Below are 26,733 nucleotides of genomic sequence, written 5' to 3'. Positions count from 1 at the left end.
CACCGTGTATTTTGTGACCCTGTGCCTGTCTGTGTCGGTAACACCGTGTATTTTTTTACCCTAGTCCTGTCTGTGTCGGTAACACCGTGTATTTTATGACCCTGTGCCTGTCTGTGTCGGTAACACCGTGTATTTTGTGACCCTGCGCCTGTCTGTGTCGGTAACACCGTGTATTTTGTGACCCTGTGCCTGTCTGTGTCGGTAACACCGTGTATTGTGTGATCCTGCGCCTGTCTGTGTCGGTAACACCGTGTATTTTATGACCCTGCGCCTGTCGGTGTCGGTAACACCGTGTATTTTATGACCCTGCGCCTGTCTGTGTCGGTAACACCGTGTATTTTGTGACCCTGCGCCTGTCTGTGTCGGTAACACCGTGTATTTTATGACCCTGTGCCTGTCTGTGTCGGTAACACCGTGTATTTTGTGACCCTGTGCCTGTCTGTGTCGGTAACACCGTGTATTTTGTGACCCTGCGCCTGTCTGTGTCGGTAACACCGTGTATTTTGTGACCCTGCGCCTGTCTGTGTCGGTAACACCATGTATTGTGTGACCCTAGTCCTGTCTGTGTCGGTAACACCGTGTATTTTATGACCCTGCGCCTGTCTGTGTCGGTAACACCGTGTATTTTGTGACCCTGCGCCTGTCTGTGTCGGTAACACCGTGTATTTTGTGACCCTGCGCCTGTCTGTGTCGGTAACACCGTGTATTTTATGACCCTGTGCCTGTCTGTGTCGGTAACACCGTGTATTTTATGACCCTGCGCCTGTCTGTGTCGGTAACACCGTGTATTTTATGACCCTGCGCCTGTCTGTGTCGGTAACACCGTGTATTGTGTGACGCTAGTCCTGTCTGTGTCGGTAACACCGTGTATTTTATGACCCTGCGCCTGTCTGTGTCGGTAACACCGTGTATTTTATGACCCTGCGCCTGTCTGTGTCGGTAACACCGTGTATTTTATGACCCTGTGCCTGTCTGTGTCGGTAACACCGTGTATTGTGTGACCCTGTGCCTGTCTGTGTCGGTAACACCGTGTATTGTGTGACGCTAGTCCTGTCTGTGTCGGTAACACCGTGTATTTTATGACCCTGCGCCTGTCTGTGTCGGTAACACCGTGTATTGTGTGACGCTAGTCCTGTCTGTGTCGGTAACACCGTGTATTTTATGACCCTGCGCCTGTCTGTGTCGGTAACACCGTGTATTTTATGACCCTGCGCCTGTCTGTGTCGGTAACACCGTGTATTTTATGACCCTGTGCCTGTCTGTGTCGGTAACACCGTGTATTGTGTGACCCTGTGCCTGTCTGTGTCGGTAACACCGTGTATTTTGTGACCCTGCGCCTGTCTGTGTCGGTAACACCGTGTATTTTGTGACCCTGCGCCTGTCTGTGTCGGTAACACCGTGTATTTTATGACCCTGTGCCTGTCTGTGTCGGTAACACCGTGTATTTTGTGACCCTGCGCCTGTCTGTGTCGGTAACACCGTGTATTTTGTGACCCTGCACCTGTCTGTGTCGGTAACACCGTGTATTTTATGACCCTGTGCCTGTCTGTGTCGGTAACACCGTGTATTTTGTGACCCTGCGCCTGTCTGTGTCGGTAACACCGTGTATTTTGTGACCCTGCACCTGTCTGTGTCGGTAACACCGTGTATTTTATGACCCTAGTCCTGTCTTTGTCGGTAACACCGTGTATTTTATGACCCTGCGCCTGTCTGTGTCGGTAACACCGTGTATTTTGTGACCCTGCGCCTGTCTGTGTCGGTAACACCGTGTATTTTATGACCCTGCGCCTGTCTGTGTCGGTAACACCGTGTATTTTATGACCCTGCGCCTGTCTGTGTCGGTAACACCGTGTATTTTATGACCCTGTGCCTGTCTGTGTCGGTAACACCGTGTATTGTGTGACCCTGTGCCTGTCTGTGTCGGTAACACCGTGTATTTTGTGACCCTGCGCCTGTCTGTGTCGGTAACACCGTGTATTTTGTGACCCTGCACCTGTCTGTGTCGGTAACACCGTGTATTTTGTGACCCTGTGCCTGTCTGTGTCGGTAACACCGTGTATTTTGTGACCCTGCGCCTGTCTGTGTCGGTAACACCGTGTATTGTGTGACCCTGCACCTGTCTGTGTCGGTAACACCGTGTATTTTATGACCCTGCGCCTGTCTGTGTCGGTAACACCGTGTATTTTGTGACCCTAGTCCTGTCTGTGTCGGTAACACCGTGTATTTTGTGACCCTGCGCCTGTCTGTGTCGGTAACACCGTGTATTTTGTGACCCTGCGCCTGTCTGTGTCGGTAACACCGTGTATTTTGTGACCCTGCGCCTGTCTGTGTCGGTAACACCGTGTATTTTGTGACCCTGCGCCTGTCTGTGTCGGTAACACCGTGTATTTTTTTTAAATTTTGCTTTCTCTCACTCGAGACGGTGTTTCAGATATGCAGCTTGTAACTGGCCCGGAATTAACCCCCCCCTCCCCCCGACCCCGTAACAGAGGAACAGGAGGAGGCCATTCAGCCCCTCGAGCCTGTTCTGCCGTTCAGTCAGATCATGGCTGATCGATACCCCAACTCCCACCTACTCACCTTGGCTCCATATCCCAGCGATACCTTTGCCGAACAAAAATCTGTTTGATGCTGGCAGCTGTTGAATTGAAGGAGATAAAGAACTTTGCTCTGAGCATCAGAGAAAGGCGACAGGGGGGTTTGGTGGTTGCATTCTGCAGCATTGGGCAAGTCCCAGCTGGGAGATTTTTTTTTATCTGAGGCGTCCTTTGCGGTTAAAAGTGGCCAAGAGCCAGGACGGACAAGTGGCACAAATATACTCTTCATCTCATCCCCCTTTTCCCCGTCTCTTTCTCTGGACAGTAAGGGACAGGCCTGGAGGCAGTGCTCTCCCATTATCCATAGCAGCCCCTCTACTAAAACTCTGTGGGCCGTGCTCTCCTGCGAGGGAAAGCAGAACAAGTCTTGGGGATACCGGTGGGGAGATCACAATGCCAGGGTGGGAGGGCATGAGGACAGAGTCCTGCTGAATGTTGGCAGGTTGGCGAACCTTTCACTGCTGATGGAAATTAATACCAATTTTCGTTTGAGTTTCACGGGCCTGGTGCAGGCTTCTAGCACGTACTGCGCCTGATTTGAGTAATTTCTCTTTCATGCTTGACAGTGTCGGAGAGACAGAGAGAGAGACGTTTGCCCGCCTAATTGCTTTGCAATAGTTTTAATTTTCTCTGTGTATTGATCGTGTGGGGTCCGGAGGGATTAATCTGTTCAGTGAAACAGATTTTTCTTTAGCAAGAGTTGTCAGGGCCTATGAGGTGAAGACAAGGCAGTTTACGAGAGAAGGGAAGAATTGCAGTGGTCCCGCTGAGAATTGGGCATTGCAAAAGGGAAATAATGGGAGGGTGGGGACTCGGGAGGTTTGCTCCGTTTTATTTACAATCTCTTTCTCCCCGCACCCAACTCCCCTCCTGCCCTGAAGGAGCTGACATGTTGCTGGGCTGCTCTCCTACAGAGGCCAGTCGCCCCTTCGTACCCTCCTGAGGTGCCCACTCTTTATGATTGTCCTCAAGATGTTTGGCCATGTTGGGTGGGGTACATTCCACGAGAAACTCGATCCTGTTCGCACACTTGCACTTTTCAGCGGGGGTCATTAGACAATGATCAGAAAAGGGAACCGTGCCCCTTCCTCCTCTCCCCCATGCTCGCCCCCCCTCAGTTTAGGGGCACTGAGGCACATTTGCTCGGTCAACAAACTTGGCATAGACCAGGGGACTTCAATGGAGCCAAGCAGGCTTCAGATAGTGGCAACTATTGAACTGTTAAAAGTCCAAACTTATTAAGGCCTCGAGGTTTAGTCTCACCTTGCCTCACCCCCCGAGTTCCTCAGTAAGCAGTACAATCACCCTCCTCATCCCGCCCACCTCTAAAAACAGGCCTTTGAAGCTACAGGGACCGTAGCATAAGGAATACTGTAAAGACGAAGGCAGTATTTATTGATCAGTTTATGCTGGACATTCCGCAATCCTGCTGTCTGGGGAATGTGTCTGAGTTAATATGACCCGAGCAGCCTGAGGACTGCGTGCGTGGTCAGGATAAGCAGGGAGGTCACGGAACGACAGTGAAAGAAAGAAAGAACTTGCATTTACATAGCGCCTTTCATAACGTGCTTTGCAGCCAATCAAGCACTTTTGAAGTGTCGTCACTGTGATTATGGGGGAAACACAGCAGCCAATTTGTGCACAGCAAGATCCCACAAACAGCAATGTGATAAATGACCAGACATTTTTAGGTGTTGGTTGAGGGATAAATATCGGCCAGGACACCCCTGCTCTTCTTTGAAATAGTACCATGGGATCTTTTATGTCCACCTGAGAGGGGAGACGGGGCCTCGGTTTAACGTCTCATCCGAAGGACGGCACCTCCGACAGTGCAGCACTCCCTCGGTACTGCCCCTCCAACAGTGCAGCACTCCCTCGGTACTGCCCCTCCGACAGTGCAGCACTCCCTCGGTACTGCCCCTCCGACAATGCAGCACTCCCTCGGTACTGCCCCTCCGACAGTGCAGCACTCCCTCGGTACTGCCCCTCCGACAGTGCAGCACTCCCTCAGTACTGCACTGGGAGTGTCAGCCTAAACTTTGTACTCTAGTCTCTGGAGTGGGACTTGAACCCACAGCCTTCTGACTCAGAGGCGAGAGTGCTACTCACTGAGCCATGGCTGACACAGTGTGTTGCTAGGCAGACAAACCTTGTTCAATAAACAAATGCTGAGTGATTTTTCCGTAAACCCTGCACCCCTGTCCAATGGCAGATCAACTGAGGAAATCAGAGCTGCCAGAAAAACGGACGGCTGATTACACTCGTCACACTCGAGTTCGCCGTGCTGTGGGGGTTCATTCCAACCAGTCACTCACTGACTCTACATCGAGTGACATGATCCCAGCCTATACCTTGCTCGAGAGGCAGTCCGCGGAACGTTGGTAACGAGTTGTCTCGCGGAGTGATGGGCCACAGAGCCCGAACCGGTGACTTCCCCCACGTGCGGAGCTCCTGATTACAAGTCGAGGCCAGGCTCGTCCCCACAGCTTTCACGGAAACCCGGCATCCCTGGGCACTTTCTGTCTGCGCCTTCTCCAGGTCACCTATGGCCCAGGGCTGATCTGATCATTTCAGCCTGGTTGCTGAAGCTTAGCCAGTCGCGGGACCTCCAGGGTTTGAGTGGCTCCTGAACAGCTCCCAGTCCAGTCTTAAGTTCATAACCTCCCACCCCACCCCTCCACCCACCATTTAAAATGAACAGAGCGTCGATTGCCACCACAGTGTCAGTCAGTGAGTTGGAGGCGGGGCGGGGCTTACGGCAGGACTCACAGCAAACAGTCTATTTTACAGCAAACAAAGTCTATTTGCTCAGCAAACAGCAAAGCAAACAGAGTCTATTTTTAAGAGTCTGCAGCAAACAAAATCCATGACCGAAACTACAGCAGCTTCTCCCAATAAAAGCAGGATTATTTCTCCAACAAAATGCAGTGAGTGGAGGACAGTTACATAATACAAATTATGTGCGTAAAATCAATCCCAGTCACTTACAGCAGTGCAGTCTCCAGGCGTGATTGACAAGGGAAGTACCCAATCATCTCCATTCTGGCCGGGAATCGAGGTGTCACTATGTGCAGCCAAAAAAATAAAAGAAGCCATTCTGGACCACGGCCGGTTCGTCCCTGTCTGTACCCAGAGTAGCTGAAGAAACTAGAAAACCCAAAATGGCATGAATCTGAAAATACAAAAGGCATTTATTAAATGGGAAAGTTTGTTTTCCTTTACAAAGCCATTGGGGAAATACTTTGAACAGAAGATCGTCTGACTGGACTTTGCTTCCTCTTCCAAGTTTTGTCCTTCACCTGCGGAGCTGTTTACTGTACACGTGTCATTGTCCTCAGAATATCCAAATCTGCTCTTGTTCCTCTTCCCCAGGCCTTGGGCAGTTTGTACTTCCTACACGAATCGATTCAGATGATTCACCAGTTCGACTTTAAAGGTAATTATCACAGTTTTACAAATACGTGCTACGAGTCTTCAATCAATCGACCTCAATCTATCCCTCTCCGTCTCCCTTTCTGTCTCTGCCTCTCGCTCTGCCTCTTGCCCGCTGGCTAACGCTCTCGCTCTCTTTTTCTCTCGCTATCTCTCCCCCTCGCGCGCTCCCTCTCTCCCGACTCTTATGTTGTTGACATTACTTTGTTCAGTTCTCCTCTGAACTTTCCCCTCTTGTTCCTTCTGAGCTCCGAATGCCTGATCCCACGCTCTCATCCTTCTGCCTGTATCCTCACTGTTCAAATCAGGAGGAGATCACACGAATGCTGTTCTAACTCATTCTTTCCCAGGACTGTGGAACTGCTCACCTTCCTCCGCTTTTCCTTCATCCTAACATCTACTGGCTTTTGAAGCAGAAGCTGGGGTGGTCTGATCTCTGCTCCTTGATTTATTTTGTGTCCAATCCTCCTGTTTTTGACCTTGCTGCTGTCTGTACGATGGACCCTCACCCACAGACGCATTTGAAAAGTATGTTTTGAAACTGCAGTCAAACTTCTTGTGTGAAGTCATTGCGTTGTTTGGGTCTGGGGTTTAAGCCAACGACCAATCACAGAGCAAATCTCTCAGTGAAGGATGAGCTGCCCTCCTTCCTTATTGGATGGTCAGTGGGTGCATGGAGTTAAAGGAACTGGACATTGGAAATAAAGGTCAAGGTCGCGGCTACAGTTTGGAAAATTAAGAAAGAGAAACCCTGTAGCTATTCAAAGCAGAGAACAGAAAACCTCTCATCCGACTGCCCTGACCAACAGGGGGCTGCGGCCAGCCATTTGCCAATGACGACTGTACAACCAACGACAAAGGGTTGAAAGGATGCCCTCTTCTCCACTCCAACTCGAAAGGTTTGCCAGCTCGGGCCCCACATTGAATGTTGGGGCCCCAGCATTGACCACATGCAGCTCGGTCTATGCTGAAATGCTGCCCCTCGGTTGGGTTCTGGCATTTTCCATCCTTCCATATTCAAGGAGCCTAACTGTCTTTTATTTGCTTCAATCTAGTTCAAAAGTACAAGGAAGTGCTGGGGAAGGAAATACATACAAAACATCTGGAAACCAACAGCATGATAGAGAAAGAAAGGTTTCCACAGGATTTCTGGCCCGAGGTAGGTCTCAAAACAGAAGAGGCTTAAATTTCCATACTGTCTCTCAGAGCTTCACGTACAATATACTTGTATACTATCTCTGAGCTTCACGTACAATGCACATGTATAGTATCTCTCAGGGCTTCACGTACAATGTACTTGTATACTATCTCTGAGCTTCACGTACAATGTACTTGTATACTGTCTCTGAGCTTCACGTACAATGTACTTGTATACTGTCTCTGAGCTTCACGTACAATGCACATGTATAGTATCTCTCAGGGCTTCACGTACAATGTACTTGTATACTATCTCTGAGCTTCACGTACAATGTACTTGTATAGTATCTCTCAGGGCTTCACGTACAATGTACTTGTATAGTATCTCTGAGCTTCACATACAATGCACACGTTATGGGAGGTTAGGGAGGAAATTGCGGGTCCCCCAGCAGAGATATTTGAATCATCGACAGCTACAGGTGAGGTGCCTGAAGATTGGAGGGTAGCAAATGTTGTGCCTTTGTTTAAGAAGGACGGCAGGGAAAAGCCTGGGAACTGCAGACGAGTGAGCCTGACATCTGTAGCGGGTAAGTTGTTAGAGGGTATTCTGAGAGACAGGATCTACAGGCATTTGAAGAGGCAGGGACTGATTAGGAACAGTCAGCATGGTTTTGTGAGAGGAAAATCATGTCTCACAAATTTGATTGAGTTTTTTGAAGGGGTAACCAAGAAGATAGATGAGGGCTGTGCAGTAGACGTGGTCTACATGGACTTCAGCAAAGCCTTTGACAAGGCACCGCATGGTAGGTTGTTATATAAGGTTAAATCTCACGGGATCCAAGGTGAGGTAGCCAATTGGATACAAAATTGGATTGACGACAGAAGACAGAGGGTGGTTGTAGAGGGTTGTTTTTCAAACTGGATGCCTGTGTCCAGCGGTGTGCCTCAGGGATCGGTGCTGGGTCCGCTGTTATTTGTTATTTATATTAATGATTTGGATGAGAATTTAGGAGGCATGGTTAGTAAGTTTGCAGATGACACCAAGATTGGTGGCATTGTGGACAGTGAAGAAGGTTATCTAGGATTGCAACGGGATCTTGATAAATTGGGCCAGTGGGCCGATGAATGGCAGATGGAGTTTAATTTAGATAAATGTGAGGTGATGCATTTTGGTAGATCGAATCGGGCCAGGACCTACTCCGTTAATGGTAGGGCGTTGGGGAGAGTTATAGAACAAAGAGATCTAGGAGTACAGGTTCATAGCTCCTTGAAAGTGGAGTCACAGGTGGATAGGGTGGTGAAGAAGGCATTCAGCATGCTTGGTTTCATTGATCAGAACATTGAATACAGGAGTTGGGATGTCTTGTTGAAGTTGTACAAGACATTAGTAAGGCCACACTTGGAATACTGTGTACAGTTCTGGTCACCCCATTATAGAAAGGATATTATTAAACTAGAAAGAGTGCAGAAAAGATTTACTAGGATGCTACTGGGACTTGATGGTTTGACTTATAGGGAGAGGTTAGATAGACTGGGACTTTTTTCCCTGGAGAGTAGGAGGTTTAGGGGTGATCTTATAGAAGTCTATAAAATAATGAGGGGCATAGATAAGGTAGATAGTCAAAATCTTTTCCCAAAGGTAGTGGAGTCTATAACGAGGGGGCGTAGATTTAAGGTGAGAGGGGAGAGATACAAAAGGGTCCAGAGGGGCAATTTTTTCACTCAAAGGGTGGTGAGTGTCTGGAACGAGCTGCCAGAGGCAGTAGTAGAGGCGGGTACAATTTTGTCTTTTAAAAAGCATTTGGACAGTTACATGGGTAAGATGGGTATAGAGGGATATGGGCCAAGTGCAGGCAATTGGGACTAGCTTAGTGGTATAAACTGGGCGACATGGACATGTTGGGCCGAAGGGCCTGTTTCCATGTTGTAAACTTCTATGATTCTATGTATAGTATCTCTCAGGGCTTCATGTACAATGTACTTGTATCGTATCTCTGAGCTTCATGTACAATGTACTTGTATCGTATCTCTGAGCTTCACGTACAATGTACTTGTATAGTATCTCTGAGCTTCATGTACAATGTACTTGTATCGTATCTCTGAGCTTCATGTACAATGTACTTGTATCGTATCTCTGAGCTTCACGTACAATGTACTTGTATAGTATCTCTGAGCTTCACGTACAATGTACTTGTATCTCTGAGCTTCACGTACAATGTACTTGTATAGTATCTCTGAGCTTCACGTACAATGTACTTGTATCGTATCTCTGAGCTTCACGTACAATGTACTTGTATAGTATCTCTGAGCTTCACGTACAATGTACTTGTATCGTATCTCTGAGCTTCACGTACAATGTACTTGTATCGTATCTCTGAGCTTCACGTACAAAGCATTACCTTGAAGTGCAGTGACACACTTTGTTACGCACACTATACAGCAGGAATCCCCTGGATAGGGATCAGGAGTGGGAATCCTGAATGATCTTTTCCCTCCCAATGCCAGGGCCCAACACCCCAGATAAAATCAACTAACTGAACACTGACTGAGATTGAAGCTGAGAACATCTGGTGAACATCAGTGTCTCAGTCCCACACCGGACGATGCGTTTAAATAATGATTAACCTCTGTGGGTGTTTCCTGGTTTTGAGTCATTCCTGAAACTGACACCCACTTCATATGTTGTCAAAGAATTGAAAGATTATTTTCTGCAATGCAAATTTCTTGACAAAATGTGACCTTTGTTTTACTGTAATATCACTTTAACAAAACATCACACATTGTTTTACTGTAATATCACTTTAATAAAACACCACACATTGTTTTACTGTAATATCACTTTAATAAAACACCACACATTGTTTTACTGTAATATCACTTTAATAAAACATCACACATTGTTTTACTATAATATCACTTTATTAATACACCTCAAATTGTTTTACTGTAATATCACTTTCATAAAACACCACAGATTGTTTTACTGTAATATCACTTTAATAAAACACCACACATTGTTTTACTGTAATATCACTTTAATAAAACATCACACATTGTTTTACTGTAATATCACTTTCATAAAACACCACACATTGTTTTACTGTAATATCACTTTAATAAACACCACACATTGTTTTACTGTAATATCACTTTAATAAAACATCACACATTGTTTTACTGTAATATCACTTTCATAAAACACCACAGATTGTTTTACTGTAATATCACTTTCATAAAACACCACAGATTGTTTTACTGTAACATCACTTTAATAAAACACCACACATTGTTTTACTGTAATATCACTTTCATAAAACACCACAGATTGTTTTACTGTAATATCACTTTAATAAAACACCACAGATTGTTTTACTGTAATATCACTTTCATAAAACACCACAGATTGTTTTACTGTAATATCACTTTCATAAAACACCACAGATTGTTTTACTGTAATATCACTTTAATAAAACACCACACATTGTTTTACTGTAATATCACTTTAATAAAACATCACACATTGTTTTACTGTAATATCACTTTCATAAAACACCACAGATTGTTTTACTGTAATATCACTTTCATAAAACACCACACATTGTTTTACTGTAATATCACTTTAATAAAACACTACACATTGTTTTACTGTAATATCACTTTAATAAAACACCACACATTGTTTTACTGTAATATCACTTTAATAAAACACCACACATTGTTTTACTGTAACATCACTTTAATAAAACACCACACATTGTTTTACTGTAATATCACTTTAACAAAACGCCACACATTGTTTTACTGTACTATCACTTTAATAAAACACCACACATTGTTTTACTGTAATATCACTTTAACAAAACGCCACACATTGTTTTACTGTACTATCACTTTAATAAAACACCACACATTGTTTTACTGTAATATCACTTTAACAAAATGCCACACATTGTTTTACTGTACTATCACTTTAATAAAACACCACACATTGTTTTACTGTAATATCACTTTAATAAAACATCACACATTGTTTTACTGTAATATCACTTTAATAAAACACCACACATTGTTTTACTGTGATATCACTTTAATAAAACATCACACATTGCTTTACTGCAATATCACTTTAATAAACACCACACATTGTTTTACTGTAATATCACTTTCATAAAACACCACAGATTGTTTTACTGTAATATCACTTTAACAAAACGCCACACATTGTTTTACTGTAATATCACTTTCATAAAACACCACAGATTGTTTTACTGTAATATCACTTTAATAAACACCACACATTGTTTTACTGTAATATCACTTTCATAAAACACCACAGATTGTTTTACTGTAGTATCACTTTAACAAAACACAACACATTGTTTTACTGTAATATCACTTTAACAAAACGCCACACATTGTTTTACTGTACTATCACTTTAATAAAACACCACACATTGTTTTACTGTGATATCACTTTAATAAAACATCACACATTGTTTTACTGTAATATCACTTTAATAAACACCACACATTGTTTTACTGTAGTATCACTTTAACAAAACACAACACATTGTTTTACTGTAATATCACTTTAATAAACACCACACATTGTTTTACTGTAGTATCACTTTAACAAAACACAACACATTGTTTTACTGTAATATCACTTTAATAAAACATCACACATTGTTTTACTGTAATATCACTTTATTAATACACCACAAATTGTTTTACTGTAATATCACTTTAATAAAACACCACACATTGTTTTACTTCAATATCACTTTAATAAAACACCACACATTGTTTTACTGTAATATCACTTTAATAAACACCGCACTTTAATGTATGAACTCATGTTTCTCTCCTAGTTTAAATGGTCACGAAAAGGCTACATTCGGACACGCTGGAGTCTCCAGGATCGGTATGATTTGTTTATTATTGGTATTTCGGGAGGGTTAGCCTGGAAGTCCAGCCTTTCCTGGGACCTGTTTCTAATGCAATTGATGTTCTGGCTGAGCGTGTTTCCAAAAGAGGAGCAAAAAATCCTTGCCCACTCAGGGTGTCTGTCACACCTACTTTCACTCTTCCACCATGCCACATGCCATCAATCCATCCAAACGATGACTCAGCCATCGGGCTCCCAATCAGGGAACAGGAACTGAGCCTGGTGATTGATGGGGACAAGCCCCCATTCACAGGAACTGAGTCCGGTGATTTTTTTAATTCGTTCATGGGATGTGGGCGTCGCTGGCGAGGCCGGCATTTATTGCCCATCCCGAATTGCCCCCCGAGAGAAGGTGGTGGTGAGCTGCCTTCTTGAACCGCTGCAGTCCGTGTGGTGAAGGTTCTCCCACAGTGCTGTTAGGAAGGGAGTTCCAGGATTTTGACCCAGCGACGATGAAGGAACGGCGATATATTCCCAAGTCGGGATGGTGTGTGACTTGGAGGGGAACGTGCAGGTGGTGTTGTTCCCATGTACCTGCTGCCCTTGTCCTTCTAGGTGGTAGAGGTCGTGGGTTTGAGAGGTGCTGTCGAAGATGCCTTGGCGAGTTGCTGCAGTGCATCCTGTGGATGGTACACACTGCAGCCACTGTGCACCGGTGGTGAAGGGAGTGAATGTTTAGGGTGGTGGATGGGGTGCCAATCAAGCGGGCTGCTTTGTCCAGGATGGTGTCGAGCTTCTTGAGTGTTGTTGGAGCTGCATTCATCCAAGCAAGTGGAGAGTATTCCATCACACTCCTGACTTGTGCCTTGTAGATGGTGGAAAGGCTTTGGGGAGTCAGGAGGTGAGTCACTCGCCACAGAATACCCAGCCTCTGACCTGCTCTTGTAGCCACAGTATTTATATGGCTGGTCCAGTTAAGTTTCTGGTCAATGGTGACCCCCAGGATGTTGATGTTGGGGGATCCGGCGATGGTAATGCTGTTGAAGGAGATGAACCCCCATTAACAGGAACTGAGCCTGGGGATTGATGGGGACAAACCCCCATTCACAGGAACTGAGCCTGGGGATTGATGGGGACAAACCCCCATTCACAGGAACTGAGCCTGGGGATTGATGGGGACAAACCCCCATTCACAGGAACTGAGCCTGGGGATTGATGGGGACAAACCCCCATTCACAGGAACTGAGCCTGGGGATTGATGGGGACAAACCCCCATTCACAGGAACTGAGCCTGGGGATTGATGGGGACAAACCCCCATTCACAGGAACTGAGCCTGGGGATTGATGGGGACAAACCCCCATTAACAGGAACTGAGCCTGGGGATTGATGGGGACAAACCCCCATTAACAGGAACTGAGCCTGGGGATTGATGGGGACAAACCCCCATTCACAGGAACTGAGCCTGGGGATTGATGGGGACAAACCCCCATTAACAGGAACTGAGCCTGGGGATTGATGGGGACAAACCCCCATTAACAGGAACTGAGCCTGGGGATTGATGGGGACAAACCCCCATTCACAGGAACTGAGCCTGGGGATTGATGGGGACAAACCCCCATTCACAGGAACTGAGCCTGGGGATTGATGGGGACAAACCCCCATTCACAGGAACTGAGCCTGGGGATTGATGGGGACAAACCCCCATTCACAGGAACTGAGCCTGGGGATTGATGGGGACAAACCCCCATTCACAGGAACTGAGCCTGGGGATTGATGGGGACAAACCCCCATTCACAGGAACTGAGCCTGGGGATTGATGGGGACAAACCCCCATTCACAGGAACTGAGCCTGGGGATTGATGGGGACAAACCCCCATTCACAGGAACTGAGCCTGGGGATTGATGGGGACAAACCCCCATTCACAGGAACTGAGCCTGGGGATTGATGGGGACAAACCCCCATTCACAGGAACTGAGCCTGGGGATTGATGGGGACAAACCCCCATTCACAGGAACTGAGCCTGGGGATTGATGGGGACAAACCCCCATTCACAGGAACTGAGCCTGGGGATTGATGGGGACAAACCCCCATTCACAGGAACTGAGCCTGGGGATTGATGGGGACAAACCCCCATTCACAGGAACTGAGCCTGGGGATTGATGGGGACAAACCCCCATTCACAGGAACTGAGCCTGGGGATTGATGGGGACAAACCCCCATTCACAGGAACTGAGCCTGGGGATTGATGGGGACAAACCCCCATTCTCTACCACCAGTGCCACTTGACGATGAATTTCGATCCTGGGGCAGGGTTAATGACACCTGTTTCTCCTGCTGTCAGGAGTGATAGCTGCACCCTGTGACTCAACCCAATGATCCATTGGCATTGGGAGTTCCCCTTTCAGGGCAGCAAAACCACATCCTATTCCGTCCCAGTGTAACCACGAGGCTAAACCAACTTGCTTCCCAATCTGGTTCCTGTTTCTTGTTCCACGTACAGTGAAAGTGATTGTTTGTTTAACAGTTGGCGGCTGTGGGAATGAGCACAGTCAATTTGCTTTCCCCGCCTATTTCAAACCCCCGTTTAGTCTGACAGGCCAACTGTCCTCTGTTTCAGTGTGAGGTTTCCCAACTGGGCCTGAGTTACCTCACATTAATGAAGCGTTCTGTATCCAGAGGAGAAACATCTGTTTCCTTACACATTTTCCTCCTCGTATTTCTCTCCTCTCTTCTGAAGGCGCTGACTGTTGTTGCAGTGAAGTTAAAGGACTGAGAGCAGCTTTCAAGTACCTCGGGCTTTCATTGTGTCAGCTGGAGCTCAGTGGGCTCTGAGTCAGAAGGTCGTGGGTTCCAGTCGCACCCCAGAGACTTGAGCACCTCATCCAAGCTGACACTCCCAGTGCAGGACTGAGGGAGTGCTGCACTGTTGGAGATGCTGTCTTTCCGATGAGACATTAAACCGGGGCCCCGTCTGCCCTCTCAGGTGGATGTAAAAGATCCCATGGGTCAATTTCGAAGAAGAACAAGGAAGTTCTCCCCAGTGTCCGGGCCAATATTTGAACCTCAACTAATATCACTAAAACAGATGATCTGGTCATTATCACATTGCTGTTTGTGGGACCTTGCTGTGGGTATATTGGCTGCCATACTGTGTCCTTACTGTGGGTATATTGGCGGCCATGCTGTGTCCTTGCTGTGGGTATATTGGCTGCCTTGCTGTGTCCTTACTGTGGGTATATTGGCTGCCATACTGTGTCCTTGCTGTGGGTATATTGGCTGCCTTGCTGTGTCCTTACTGTGGGTATATTGGCGGCCATACTGTGTCCTTACTGTGGGTATATTGGCTGCCTTGCTGTGTCCTTGCTGGGGGTATATTGGCGGCCTTGCTGTGGGTATATTGGCGGCCATACTGTGTCCTTACTGTGGGTATATTGGCTGCCTTGCTGTGTCCTTACTGTGGGTATATTGGCTGCCTTGCTGTGTCCTTGCTGTGGGTATATTGGCGGCCTTGCTGTGGGTATATTGGCGGCCATACTGTGTCCTTACTGTGGGTATATTGGCTGCCTTGCTGTGTCCTTGCTGTGGGTATATCGGCGGCCTTGCTGTGGGTATATTGGCGGCCATACTGTGTCCTTACTGTGGGTATATTGGCTGCCTTGCTGTGTCCTTACTGTGGGTATATTGGCTGCCTTGCTGTGTCCTTACTGTGGGTATATTGGCTGCCTTGCTGTGTCCTTACTGTGGGTATATTGGCTGCCATACTGTGTCCTTGCTGTGGGTATATTGGCTGCCTTGCTGTGTCCTTACTGTGGGTATATTGGCGGCCATACTGTGTCCTTACTGTGGATATATTGGCTGCCTTGCTGTGTCCTTCCTGTGGGTATATTGGCTGCCATACTGTGTCCTTACTGTGGGTATATTGGCGGCCATACTGTGTCCTTACTGTGGATATATTGGCGGCCATACTGTGTCCTTACTGTGGGTATATTGGCTGCCTTGCTGTGTCCTTGCTGTGGGTATATTGGCGGCCTTGCTGTGGGTATATTGGCGGCCATACTGTGTCCTTACTGTGGGTATATTGGCTGCCTTGCTGTGTCCTTACTGTGGGTATATTGGCGGCCATACTGTGTCCTTACTGTGGATATATTGGCTGCCATACTGTGTCCTTACTGTGGGTATATTGGCTGCCTTGCTGTGTCCTTGCTGTGGGTATATTGGCTGCCTTGCTGTGGGTATATTGGCGGCCATACTGTGTCCTTACTGTGGGTATATTGGCTGCCTTGCTGTGTCCTTACTGTGGGTATATTGGCTGCCTTGCTGTGTCCTTACTGTGGATATATTGGCGGCCATGCTGTGGGTATATTGGCGGCCATACTGTGTCCTTACTGTGGATATATTGGCGGCCATGCTGTGGGTATATTGGCGGCCATGCTGTGTCCTTACTGTGGGTATATTGGCGGCCATACTGTGTCCTTACTCTGGGTATATTGTCGGCCATACTGTGTCCTTACTGTGGGTATATTGGCTGCCACGTTTCCTACATTACAACACTGAGTACATTTCAGAAGTACTTCATTGGCTGTAAAGCAGTTTGAGATGCCCTGAGGTTGTCTCAGTCACCTCAGTCAGTACAAAGTCACCTCTTTAAATAAAAAACACCTTGTCAGCAGGAGTGTAGGAGGGGACGGGTCGGTGTAGCAATGTGAGGGGTAGCGGGGGTTGGTCACAGCAGGAGCAGGAAAGGGGGCCTCTTACAAATTTTCCAATTTCTCCATTAGCACAACCTCTTCTTCACCAAACTCCGTTTCATATTTTGTTTCCCGGGCAGCATCTTCGACCTGGTGAACATCCATCTTTTCCACGATGCTTCCAATCTCATTGCCTGGAAAAGTCCCTCAATCTTCCCGGGAAACAGGCGGAAGGCACTGGGCCATGTCCTCAGCAGGTATGTGATTCCACAGCGAGAGAGCCACAAACCTGGGTCTGAGACCAAGGGTTTTTGGTTTCAATACTTGATGGCCAAAAATCGTAGTGTGTGTGGGAATGGAAAAGGTCACGGTCTGGGAAGCAGCTCTACTCTTCTGGGATTGGTGTATTATTGCAGCAGTGTGGAGGGAGCTTTACTCTGTATCTAACCCATGCTGTACCTGCCCTGGGAGTGTTTGATGGGACAGTGCAGAGGGAGCTTTACTCTGTATCTAACCCGTGCTGTACCTGCCCTGGGAGTGCTTGATGGGACAGTGTAGAGGGAGCTTTACTCTGTATCTAACCCATGCTGTACCTGCCCTGGGAGTGTTTGATGGGACAGTGTAGAGGGAGCTTTACTCTGTATCTAACCCATGCTGGACCTGCCCTGGGAGTGCTTGATGGGACAGTGTAGAGGGAGCTTTATTCTGTATCTAACCCGTGCTGTACCTGCCCTGGGAGTGTTTGATGGGACAGTGTAGAGGGAGCTTTACTCTGTATCTAACCCGTGCTGTACCTGCCCTGGGAGTGTTTAATGGGAGTGTAGAGGGAGCTTTACTCTGTATCTAACCCATGTTGTACCTGCCCTGGGAGTGTTTGATGGGACAGTGTAGAGGGAGCTTTACTCTGTATCTAACCCATGCTGTACCTGCCCTGGGAGTGCTTGATGGGACAGTGTAGAGGGAGCTTTACTCTGTATCTAACCCGTGCTGTACCTGCCTTGGGAGTGTTTAATGGGACAGTGTAGAGGGAGCTTTACTCTGTATCTAACCCATGCTGTACCTGCCCTGGGAGTGTTTGATGGGACAGTGTAGAGGGAGCTTTACTCTGTATCTAACCCATGCTGTACCTGCCCTGGGAGTGTTTGATGGGACAGTGTAGAGGGAGCTTTACTCTGTATCTAACCCATGCTGTACCTGCCCTGGGAGTGCTTGATGGGACAGTGTAGAGGGAGCTTTATTCTGTATCTAACCCGTGCTGTACCTGCCCTGGGAGTGTTTGATGGGACAGTGTAGAGGGAGCTTTACTCTGTATCTAACCCGTGCTGTACCTGCCCTGGGAGTGTTTAATGGGACAGTGTAGAGGGAGCTTTACTCTGTATCTAACCCGTGCTGTACCTGCCCTGGGAGTATTTGATAGGACAGTGTAGAGGGAGTTTACTCTGTATCTAACCCTGTACCTGCCCTGGGAGTGTTTGATGGGACAGTATAGAGGGAACTTTACTCTGTATCTAACCGTGCTGTACCTGCCCTGGGAGTGTTTGATGGGGGCAGTGTAGAGGGAGCTTTACTCTGTATCTAACCTGTGCTGTACCTGCCCTGGGAGTGTTTGATGGGACAGTGTCGAGGGAGCTTTACTCTGTATCTAACCCATGCTGTACCTGCCGTGGGAGTGTTTGATGGGACAGTGTAGAGGGAGCTTTACTCTGTATCTAACCCATGCTGTACCTGCCCTGGGAGTGCTTGATGGGACAGTGTAGAGGGAGCTTTACTCTGTATCTAACCCGTGCTGTACCTGCCCTGGGAGTGTTTGATGGGACAGTGTAGAGGGAGCTTTACTCTGTATCTAACCCATGCTGTACCTGCCCTGGGAGTGTTTGATGGGACAGTGTAGAGGGAGCTTTACTCTGTATCTAACCCATGCTGTACCTGCCCTGGGAGTGTTTGATGGGACAGTGTAGAGGGAGCTTTACTCTGTATCTAACCCATGCTGTACCTGCCCTGGGAGTGTTTGATGGGACAGTGTAGAGGGAGCTTTATTCTGTATCTAACCCGTGCTGTTCCTGCCCTGGGAGTGTTTGATGGGACAGTGTAGAGGGAGCTTTACTCTGTATCTAACCCATGCTGTACCTGCCCTGGGAGTGTTTGATGGGACAGTGTAGAGGGAGCTTTACTCTGTATCTAACCCATGCTGTACCTGCCCTGGGAGTGTTTGATGGGACAGTGTAGAGGGAGCTTTATTCTGTATCTAACCCGTGCTGTACCTGCCCTGGGAGTGTTTGATGGGACAGTGTAGAGGGAGATTTACTCTGTATCTAACCCGTGCTGTACCTGCCCTGGGAGTATTTGATAGGACAGTGTAGAGGGAGTTTACTCTGTATCTAACCCTGTACCTGCCCTGGGAGTGTTTGATGGGGGCAGTGTAGAGGGAGCTTTACTCTGTATCTAACCCATACTGTACCTGCCCTGGGAGTGTTTGATGGGACAGTGTAGAGGGAGCTTTATTCTGTATCTAACCCGTGCTGTACCTGCCCTGGGAGTGTTTGATGGGACAGTGTAGAGGGAGCTTTACTCTGTATCTAACCCGTGCTGTACCTGCCCTGGGAGTATTTGATAGGACAGTGTAGAGGGAGTTTACTCTGTATCTAACCCTGTACCTGCCCTGGGAGTGTTTGATGGGACAGTATAGAGGGAACTTTACTCTGTATCTAACCCGTGCTGTACCTGCCCTGGGAGTGTTTGATGGGGGCAGTGTAGAGGGAGCTTTACTCTGTATCTAACCCGTGCTGTACCTGCCCTGGGAGTGTTTGACGGGACAGTGTAGAGGGAGCTTTACTCTGTATCTAACCCGTGCTGTACCTGCCCTGGGAGTGTTTGACGGGACAGTGTAGAGGGAGCTTTACTCTGTATCTAACCCTGTACCTGCCCTGGGAGTGTTTGACGGGACAGTGTAGAGGGAGCTTTGCTCTGTATCTAACCCTGTACCCGCCCTGGGAGTGTTTGACGGGACAGTGTAGAGGGAGCTTTACTCTGTATCTAACCCATGCTGTATCCAGGAGGCCAATAATAACTGATGGTGAGTTTAACATTTCCATCCAGGAGCAAAGGCGAGATTACCAGTCAGTTCATCGGTTGATTTTAATTCGACACACACAGTCGATCACTATTAACTCGTCTCACCACCCTGTGAACTGATTATTCTGTTTGTACAACCAAAATATTCTTGAGATTCAAAAGAGAAAAAGGCACCAATACGAGAACAGAGAGACTCCCGGCTCCTCACAACTTCTGTTTAATACACAGGTCCCCCTTTCATACCTCATTTCCAGTTTCAATCAAGTATTGCATCTACTGACATGAAAGCTATTTCATCCCCTGTGCTGTCTCGATGGGTTTCCCGCTCCTGACCGGTATCCAGTCACTCCCGCTGGGAAAAGGCGCAAGTGTGTGGACATTGAGTGGGGACAGAATCGGGCTCCGATGTGATTCCCTCCACAGTGGAACGGCCCGACTACATTCACCCTCCAGGGGCGCGCCACACGTGGAGAACGGCCTTAAAACAAAATACTGCAGATGCTGGAAACCTGAAATAAAAACAGGAAATGCTGGGAAGACTGAGCGGGTCGGGCAGCGTCTGTGGAGAGAGAAACGGAGTTAATGTTTCAGGTTTTATGACCCTTGGTCAGAACTGGAAGATGTTACAGGTGAACAGATTATAGGGAGGAACAGAGCGAGGGAAGGAGAGGGGCTGGGCCAAAAAGAAAAGGAACAAGCTGTAAAGTGACTGAGTGGAGAAGGGGAGATGATTAGATGAGAGAAGGGATAATAGCGTGAGACAAAAGGAGGAAGGATGAGAGGAAATTAGAGAAATAAAAGATATACATGAGACCCGGAGAAGGTATTGGATGGTTAAAGAGGGAGAGGGAGGCATGGAAATACTGCCAGGGCCGAGTGACGCTGCCTGACCTGCTGAGTGTTCCCAGGATTTTCCACTTCTGTGGAATCATAGAGAGGTTACAGCATGGAAGGCGGCCATTCTGCCCATCAAGTTCGTGCTGGCTCTATTCAACAGCAATCCAGCTGGTCCCATTCCCTCGCCCTATCCTCGTAGCCCTGCAAATTTTTTCCTTTCAAGTATTTATCCAGTTCCCTTTTGAAGGCCATGATTGAATCTGCCTCCACCACCCCCTCGGGCAGTGCATTCCAGATCCTAACCACTCGCTGTGTAAAAAAGTTTATCCTCATGTCACCTTTGGTTCTTTTGCCAATCACCTTAAATCTGTGCCCTCTAGTTCTTTACCCTTCTGCCAATGGGAACAGTTTCTCTCTATCTACTCTGTCTGGACCCTTCATGATTTTATTATTTCCCAGAGATTGGCCGTGTATCATCCCCTCAGTCGTACCCCCACATGGCTCAGGTCCTCCAGGAGACCAGCTCCTCAGAGTGGCCGTTTCCATTTCCCGCAGTCCAGGATCTGTTTTTGATTGGCGTTCATGTTGTTTTTATGTTCAGTGCCCCTGCACCTGGAGGACGTAAGTGTACCTTCTCCCACTTCTTGTTTTCGCAGGATTACAGACGCCCGCTACGAAAAGGTGCCGTTCTTAATTTTTGGAGACTTCAATGTGCGTCTGGACAACAAGAGAGTGGTTGAGGTACTGTTTTTCCAGAATTACTGCGTGAATTTGCCAGATCTGATATGCTTCACAATGGAGCCATCCCTTTTACACTCCGCAGAATTCCAATGGACCAAACCAATTTCTCTTCACCCACCTCGTACAGAACTCCAGTGAACAAGTTCCTTCCTATTCACTCTCACCACTTAGAATTCCAATGAGTCAAAGCCTTTCTAATTCATTGTGTCGGATTGCAGTATCGCCATCGTGATATTAAGTTAAAGTCGAGTGCTGATGTGCTAATTTTTTTTGATGTGGATTGTGTGACTGAGTCCATTAAAATCTCGTTCCTCTGTCTCTACGTCCCAGACCCTCTGTAGCACGGCCTCTGTGCAGACCATATCGAACAATGATGCTGAAGATGTGAAGAAAGTCGTCTTTCAGGAGAGGGACAATGGCCACAGGGTACGAGCGCAAACATTTACATTGTTTATCGGTCGAGGTGGGAGCGGGATGGTTTGCATGTACTTGGAGCAGTACTGGGTGGGTGGTTTTTTTTCTTGTGGGCTGGATTTGAACCCACAACTTAAAGGCTAGTTTTTCTCTCTCAATTCCTCTGTGGCAAAAATACAGCAGCTTTGACTCTGATGGGTTATTTAATTGGATTATTTTCTTGATGGTCACACACACTTAGAATGTGTGCAGGCTGTGGAGAATGTGCAGTAGGGTCAGTAACCGAGTGGTCCATCTGTGGTACAGGCGCCCTGGAAGGACAGTGGGAGCAGTGTTGATTCATTTCAATGTATGTTAGGTAAGATTTCTTTCAGAAAATAATACTGTGGGATCGAGTATATCAATAATTTGAGACATGACGTGTGGTGAGTGTAGGAGGCTTGGGAGGAACAGGTGACTCTGGACCTCTGGTTCCCGAAGCTCTCCACCACTGGGGGCTTTCCTCACCTCCTGTCTGGGTCTGTTGTGGACGAACTGATAGAGATTGATTGCTATGATTAGTCAATATCTCCATTATCGTGTCATGGGACTACCAGGATGGTAGAAGGTGAACCAGATGGACCTCCTTCAGGAGCACTCGATTGTGGTACATGTCCCATTCCGGCTGAGGTGAAGAACCAGCCTGGCATCTGGCTCGGCTCGGCACGGCTCGGCTCGGCTCGGCACGGCTCGGCTCGGCTCGGCATGGCACGGCTCGGCTCGGCACGGCTCGGCTCGGCACGGCACGGCACGGCTCGGCTCGGCACGGCTCGGCTCGGCACCGGGTTGTGCATTGACTGACTCGGCTCGGCACGGCTCGGCTCGGCTCGGCACGGCACGGCACGGCTCGGCTCGGCTCGGCACGGCTTGGCTCGGCACAGCTCGGCTCGGCACGGCTCGGCTCGGCTCGGCACGGCTCGGCTCGGCACCGGGTTGTGCATTGACTGACTCGGCTCGGCACGGCTCGGCTCGGCTCGGCACGGCACAGCTCGGCTCGGCACGGCACGGCTCGGCTCGACACGGCACGGCTCGGCTCGGCACCGGGTTGTGCATTGACTGACTCGGATCGGCTCGGCACGGCACGGCTCGGCTCGGCTCGGCACCGGGTTGTGCATTGACTGACTCGGCTCGGCACGGCTTGGCTCGGCACGGCTCGGCTCGGCTCGGCACGGCACGGCTCGGCTCCGCTCGGCACGGCTCGGCTCGGCACCGGGTTGTGCATTGACTGACTCGGCTCGGCACGGCTCGGCTCGGCTCAGCACCGGGTTGTGCATTGACTGACTCGGCTTGGCACGGCTCGGCTCGGCACCGGGTTGTGCATTGACTGACTCGGCTCGGCACGGCTCGGCTCGGCACGGCTCGGCTCGGCTCGGCACCGGGTTGTGCATTGACTGACTCGGCTCGGCACGGCTCGGCTCGGCTCGGCACCGGGTTGTGCATTGACTGACTCGGCTCGGCACGGCTCGGCTCGGCACCGGGTTGTGCATTGACTGACTCGGCTCGGCACAGCTCGGCACGGCTCGGCTCAGCTCGGCACGGCTCGGCTCGGCTCGGCACGGCTCGGCTCGGCACGGCACGGCTCGGCTCGCCTCGGTTCGTCCCGGCACCGGGTTGTGCAGTGACTGACTCGGCTGCCAGTGGAACCACGAGCGAGAGGTTCCCTCCCACTGAACCTCTCCGCTCCCTTCAGATTAATGAGGCGGTCGATTATTTTGATAAAATGCTTCTCCTCACATGTAGGCCCTTCTGAGAAATGGTTGATATTTTTATCTTTGCAATGCAGGTGCTGCTGAGGATCGAATCAAAAACCTTTGACTACTTTGATCAAGATGTTTTCCGAGAGAACAATGGAAAAGCTGTTCGTAAATTCAATCCATTTTAGAGATTACTTTCTGGTTTCTTGATCTGATTTACTAACCACCCACCTTCCTCCGAGAGTATAGGACATTAACCATTCACCTCTCTTTTAGCTTTTAGAATTTGACAAGGAGTTGGCCACATTCACCAATGAAATCTGTGAACTGGACATTCAGTTTCCACCGAGGTATGTCAAGATTAAAAAAGGAGAGTGGATGAAAGTAACCGATTCCTGAGACACTTCTCTGACTGACTGAGGAATAAAGTTATCAATGTAAACTCGAAAATAATTGGGATGTATTGATCGGTATCAAGCTTTCTTTCTAAACCCATTTATACTACTAACTCGTTTAAGTGTGGAAGAGAAAATGTCATCTCAAGACTCAGCTCGCTGATCGAAGTCCAGTGTTCCAGAGGAGAAAACCCCTCCTTCTTCCTTCCAATGAGATAGTAATCACAACCTGAAATGCCTTTCTAGTTTTAACTCGTTGCGTAGAATTCCAACAGACCAGAACCTTCCCGTTGCATGAAATTCCAGTGAACCAGGCCCTTCATTGTTGTAGAGAATTGCAACAGATCAGATCCATTCCCTGTGATCGGGACTGAATTCTGTCCCTTCCTTCCTTCCTTTCCTTTACTTTAGTCCATCCCATGGTGCTTGATGGCCAGTCCAGGGTCAGTGACTGTTGTGTGAGTAAAGGGTGGGGACCAGGAGAGTGAAGTAACTATCTCTTCTCTGTAGGACTTTGCTGTGACTGATGGTGAGAGTGTTGTAATTTGTCTTCCAGTTACCCGTACAGTGAAGTCAACACTGAGGGAACGCAATATGCAAACACCCGCTGCCCGGCCTGGTGTGATCGCATCCTCATGTCTCCATCTGCCAAGGAGGTTGTTGTGAAGGTAATAATGTCCCTTCCTCTGAACCAGAGTGGTCAACGACACCTTGCATTGATAGTTCTCCTGCAGTTCAAATATCCCACCCTGTTCACTCAACAACAACTTGCATTTATATAGCGCCTTTAACGTAGAAAAGAGAAATGTTCCCAAGCTGCTTCACAGAGCCATGTGCCGTGTTTCTGATCCGTTTAATGTGGAGGCCAGCTGAATGCTCAAGGTCCCAGAGGGAATAAACCCAGGGTTATGGAGGGAGGGGGATGTTGCTGGAGTATAAAAATGTATTTTGATCGTTTATGCCTTGTCTTCCAGGGAAAGTATGTATATGACCTAATGGGACCTGCGGTCTGCATGGGCGACCATAAGGTAAAAGCTCGAAATGTTAGGCATTTGTGACCAAACCGTGGCTCCAGAGATTTCACAATTATAAGGGATATTAATGCTGTGGGTGGAACACATCCTATTTCAGACACCCAGGCTCGGCACCAAGCACTCCCAGCTCAGAATAAAGCTCCTGACCTTGGCACAATGTTAGCACAGCCCCAGCCTCAGACCAGTGACCATTTCTCCCACCAGCGAGTGGAGTGAGAATCTCTGCAAAAGTTGCTCTCCCCACATTCCTCTCGAGGCAGCTGGGCTGCTGGTGGCCAGGGTGGGGTCAGGGATGGGTTGAGTGGCCAGTGCAGGCCTCCCCCGGCCATTAGGAAAGTTCCAACAGCCAGGAGTGCTGTGGGGCATGTCCTGCAATGTAAACAGAGCCTTTTACTGAACCGTTTCTACTCGAAGAACACCAGGAGCGGGAGCAGGAGTAGGAGCGGGATCGGGAGCAGGAGCGGGAGCAAGCCATTCGGCCCCTCGAGCCTGCTCCACCATTCAATCAGATCATCCACTTTCCTGCCCAATCCCCATATCCCTTGATTCCCCTAGAATCCAAAAATCTATCGCTCTCAGTCTTGAATATATTCAACGACTCAGCATCCACAGCCCTCTGGGGCAGAGAATTCCAAAAATTCACAACCCTCTAAGTGAAGAAGTTCCTCCTCATCCCAGTGCTAGATGGCCGACCCCTTACCCTGTGACTATGCTCCTTAGTTCGAGACTCTCCAGTCAGGAGAAGCATCCTCTCAGCATCTACCCTGTCAAACCCTCTTAGAATCTTATATGTTTCAATGAGATCACCTCTCACTCGTCTAAACTCCAGAGAATATAGGCCCATTCTACTCAATCTCTCCTCATAGGACAACCCTCTCATCCCAGGAATCAATCTAGTGAACCTCCGTTGCACCCCCTCTAAGGTGAGTATATCCTTCCTCAGGTTTACTTTATTTTTTTTCTTTGTCCATTTTCTACCCTCCTTCCTCACCTGTCCGTGAGCCTTGACCGAGAGTGTCGGCGGGCTATTTAACTGAGGAAGGGGCGTCAGACCTGAGCCTGACACTGTCCTCGTCTCCAGCAGGAATGAGTGGATCGGGAGCGGGAACGCTGGCTGACTCTCCGCTCTCTAACCCACTATCCTGGCTGAGATCACCCACCTCAGCACAGACTGGGGATCGAAGTTGTGACCATACATTCCAGAAACTCGGGGAACTTCCTTATACACTCATAGTGCAAACTTATTTCTTGAAAGCACTGAGTGGCCTTCATGTGAATATGGAAAAAGTAGGAGGTGGGGCTGGGAAGAAAATCAAATATTGACACTGTGAGGGTGTTGCAGTGAGTTGCAATCTAGACCTTTAACCCTTGGCTTCAAATATAGCCCAGATTAATGGGACAAAGTCTCCTCTCCCTGATGATGTGAGGGCCTTCAGTGAAATGAGTTGCTCACAGACTCACCCGAGGCCCCAGTAGGTGTTGTCTGAGTGAGGAGAGGAAAGGATTGTGAGGCCTTCCGCAGTCAAATACCCCCCTCACCCCCTCCGAGCTCACTGCCTAGGCACACACGTGAAAAAATGATCACTTGGGTGAGGTACGCAAGGTTGGCCTCCATTTACGGAACTGCACTGCAGCACGAGCGAGGGGCAGGCTCGATGGACTGTCTGGTCTTTTCCTGCCCATCATTTTCATAAGTTCATATGAGTCAGCACCTTGGGAGCCATGGGCAAAACGCTGGAGCTGGAAATCCCTGTTCCCACTCA

The 26,733-nt window shown here is 48.3% G+C and overlaps 1 protein-coding gene across 1 annotated transcript in view; it reads left to right on the top strand.

Annotated features, from left to right (window-relative positions):
* Positions 1–26,733, top strand: part of LOC137335856 (inositol polyphosphate-5-phosphatase A-like) — a 70,632-nt gene that overhangs the window by 34,497 nt on the left and 9,402 nt on the right. Inside the window, exons 5-14 of the mRNA XM_068001336.1 lie at positions 5,970–6,033; positions 7,085–7,188; positions 12,038–12,090; positions 16,885–17,001; positions 21,310–21,394; positions 21,725–21,820; positions 23,631–23,705; positions 23,818–23,891; positions 24,493–24,604; positions 24,911–24,964. Of these exons, the coding sequence (XP_067857437.1) occupies positions 5,970–6,033; positions 7,085–7,188; positions 12,038–12,090; positions 16,885–17,001; positions 21,310–21,394; positions 21,725–21,820; positions 23,631–23,705; positions 23,818–23,891; positions 24,493–24,604; positions 24,911–24,964 (834 nt within the window). The remainder of the gene's footprint in view (positions 1–5,969; positions 6,034–7,084; positions 7,189–12,037; positions 12,091–16,884; positions 17,002–21,309; positions 21,395–21,724; positions 21,821–23,630; positions 23,706–23,817; positions 23,892–24,492; positions 24,605–24,910; positions 24,965–26,733) is intronic.

This window comes from Heptranchias perlo, chromosome 20 (assembly GCF_035084215.1).
Source record: "Heptranchias perlo isolate sHepPer1 chromosome 20, sHepPer1.hap1, whole genome shotgun sequence".
NCBI classification, from domain to species: domain Eukaryota; kingdom Metazoa; phylum Chordata; class Chondrichthyes; order Hexanchiformes; family Hexanchidae; genus Heptranchias; species Heptranchias perlo.
This window is presented reverse-complemented; position numbering and strand designations above follow the sequence as displayed.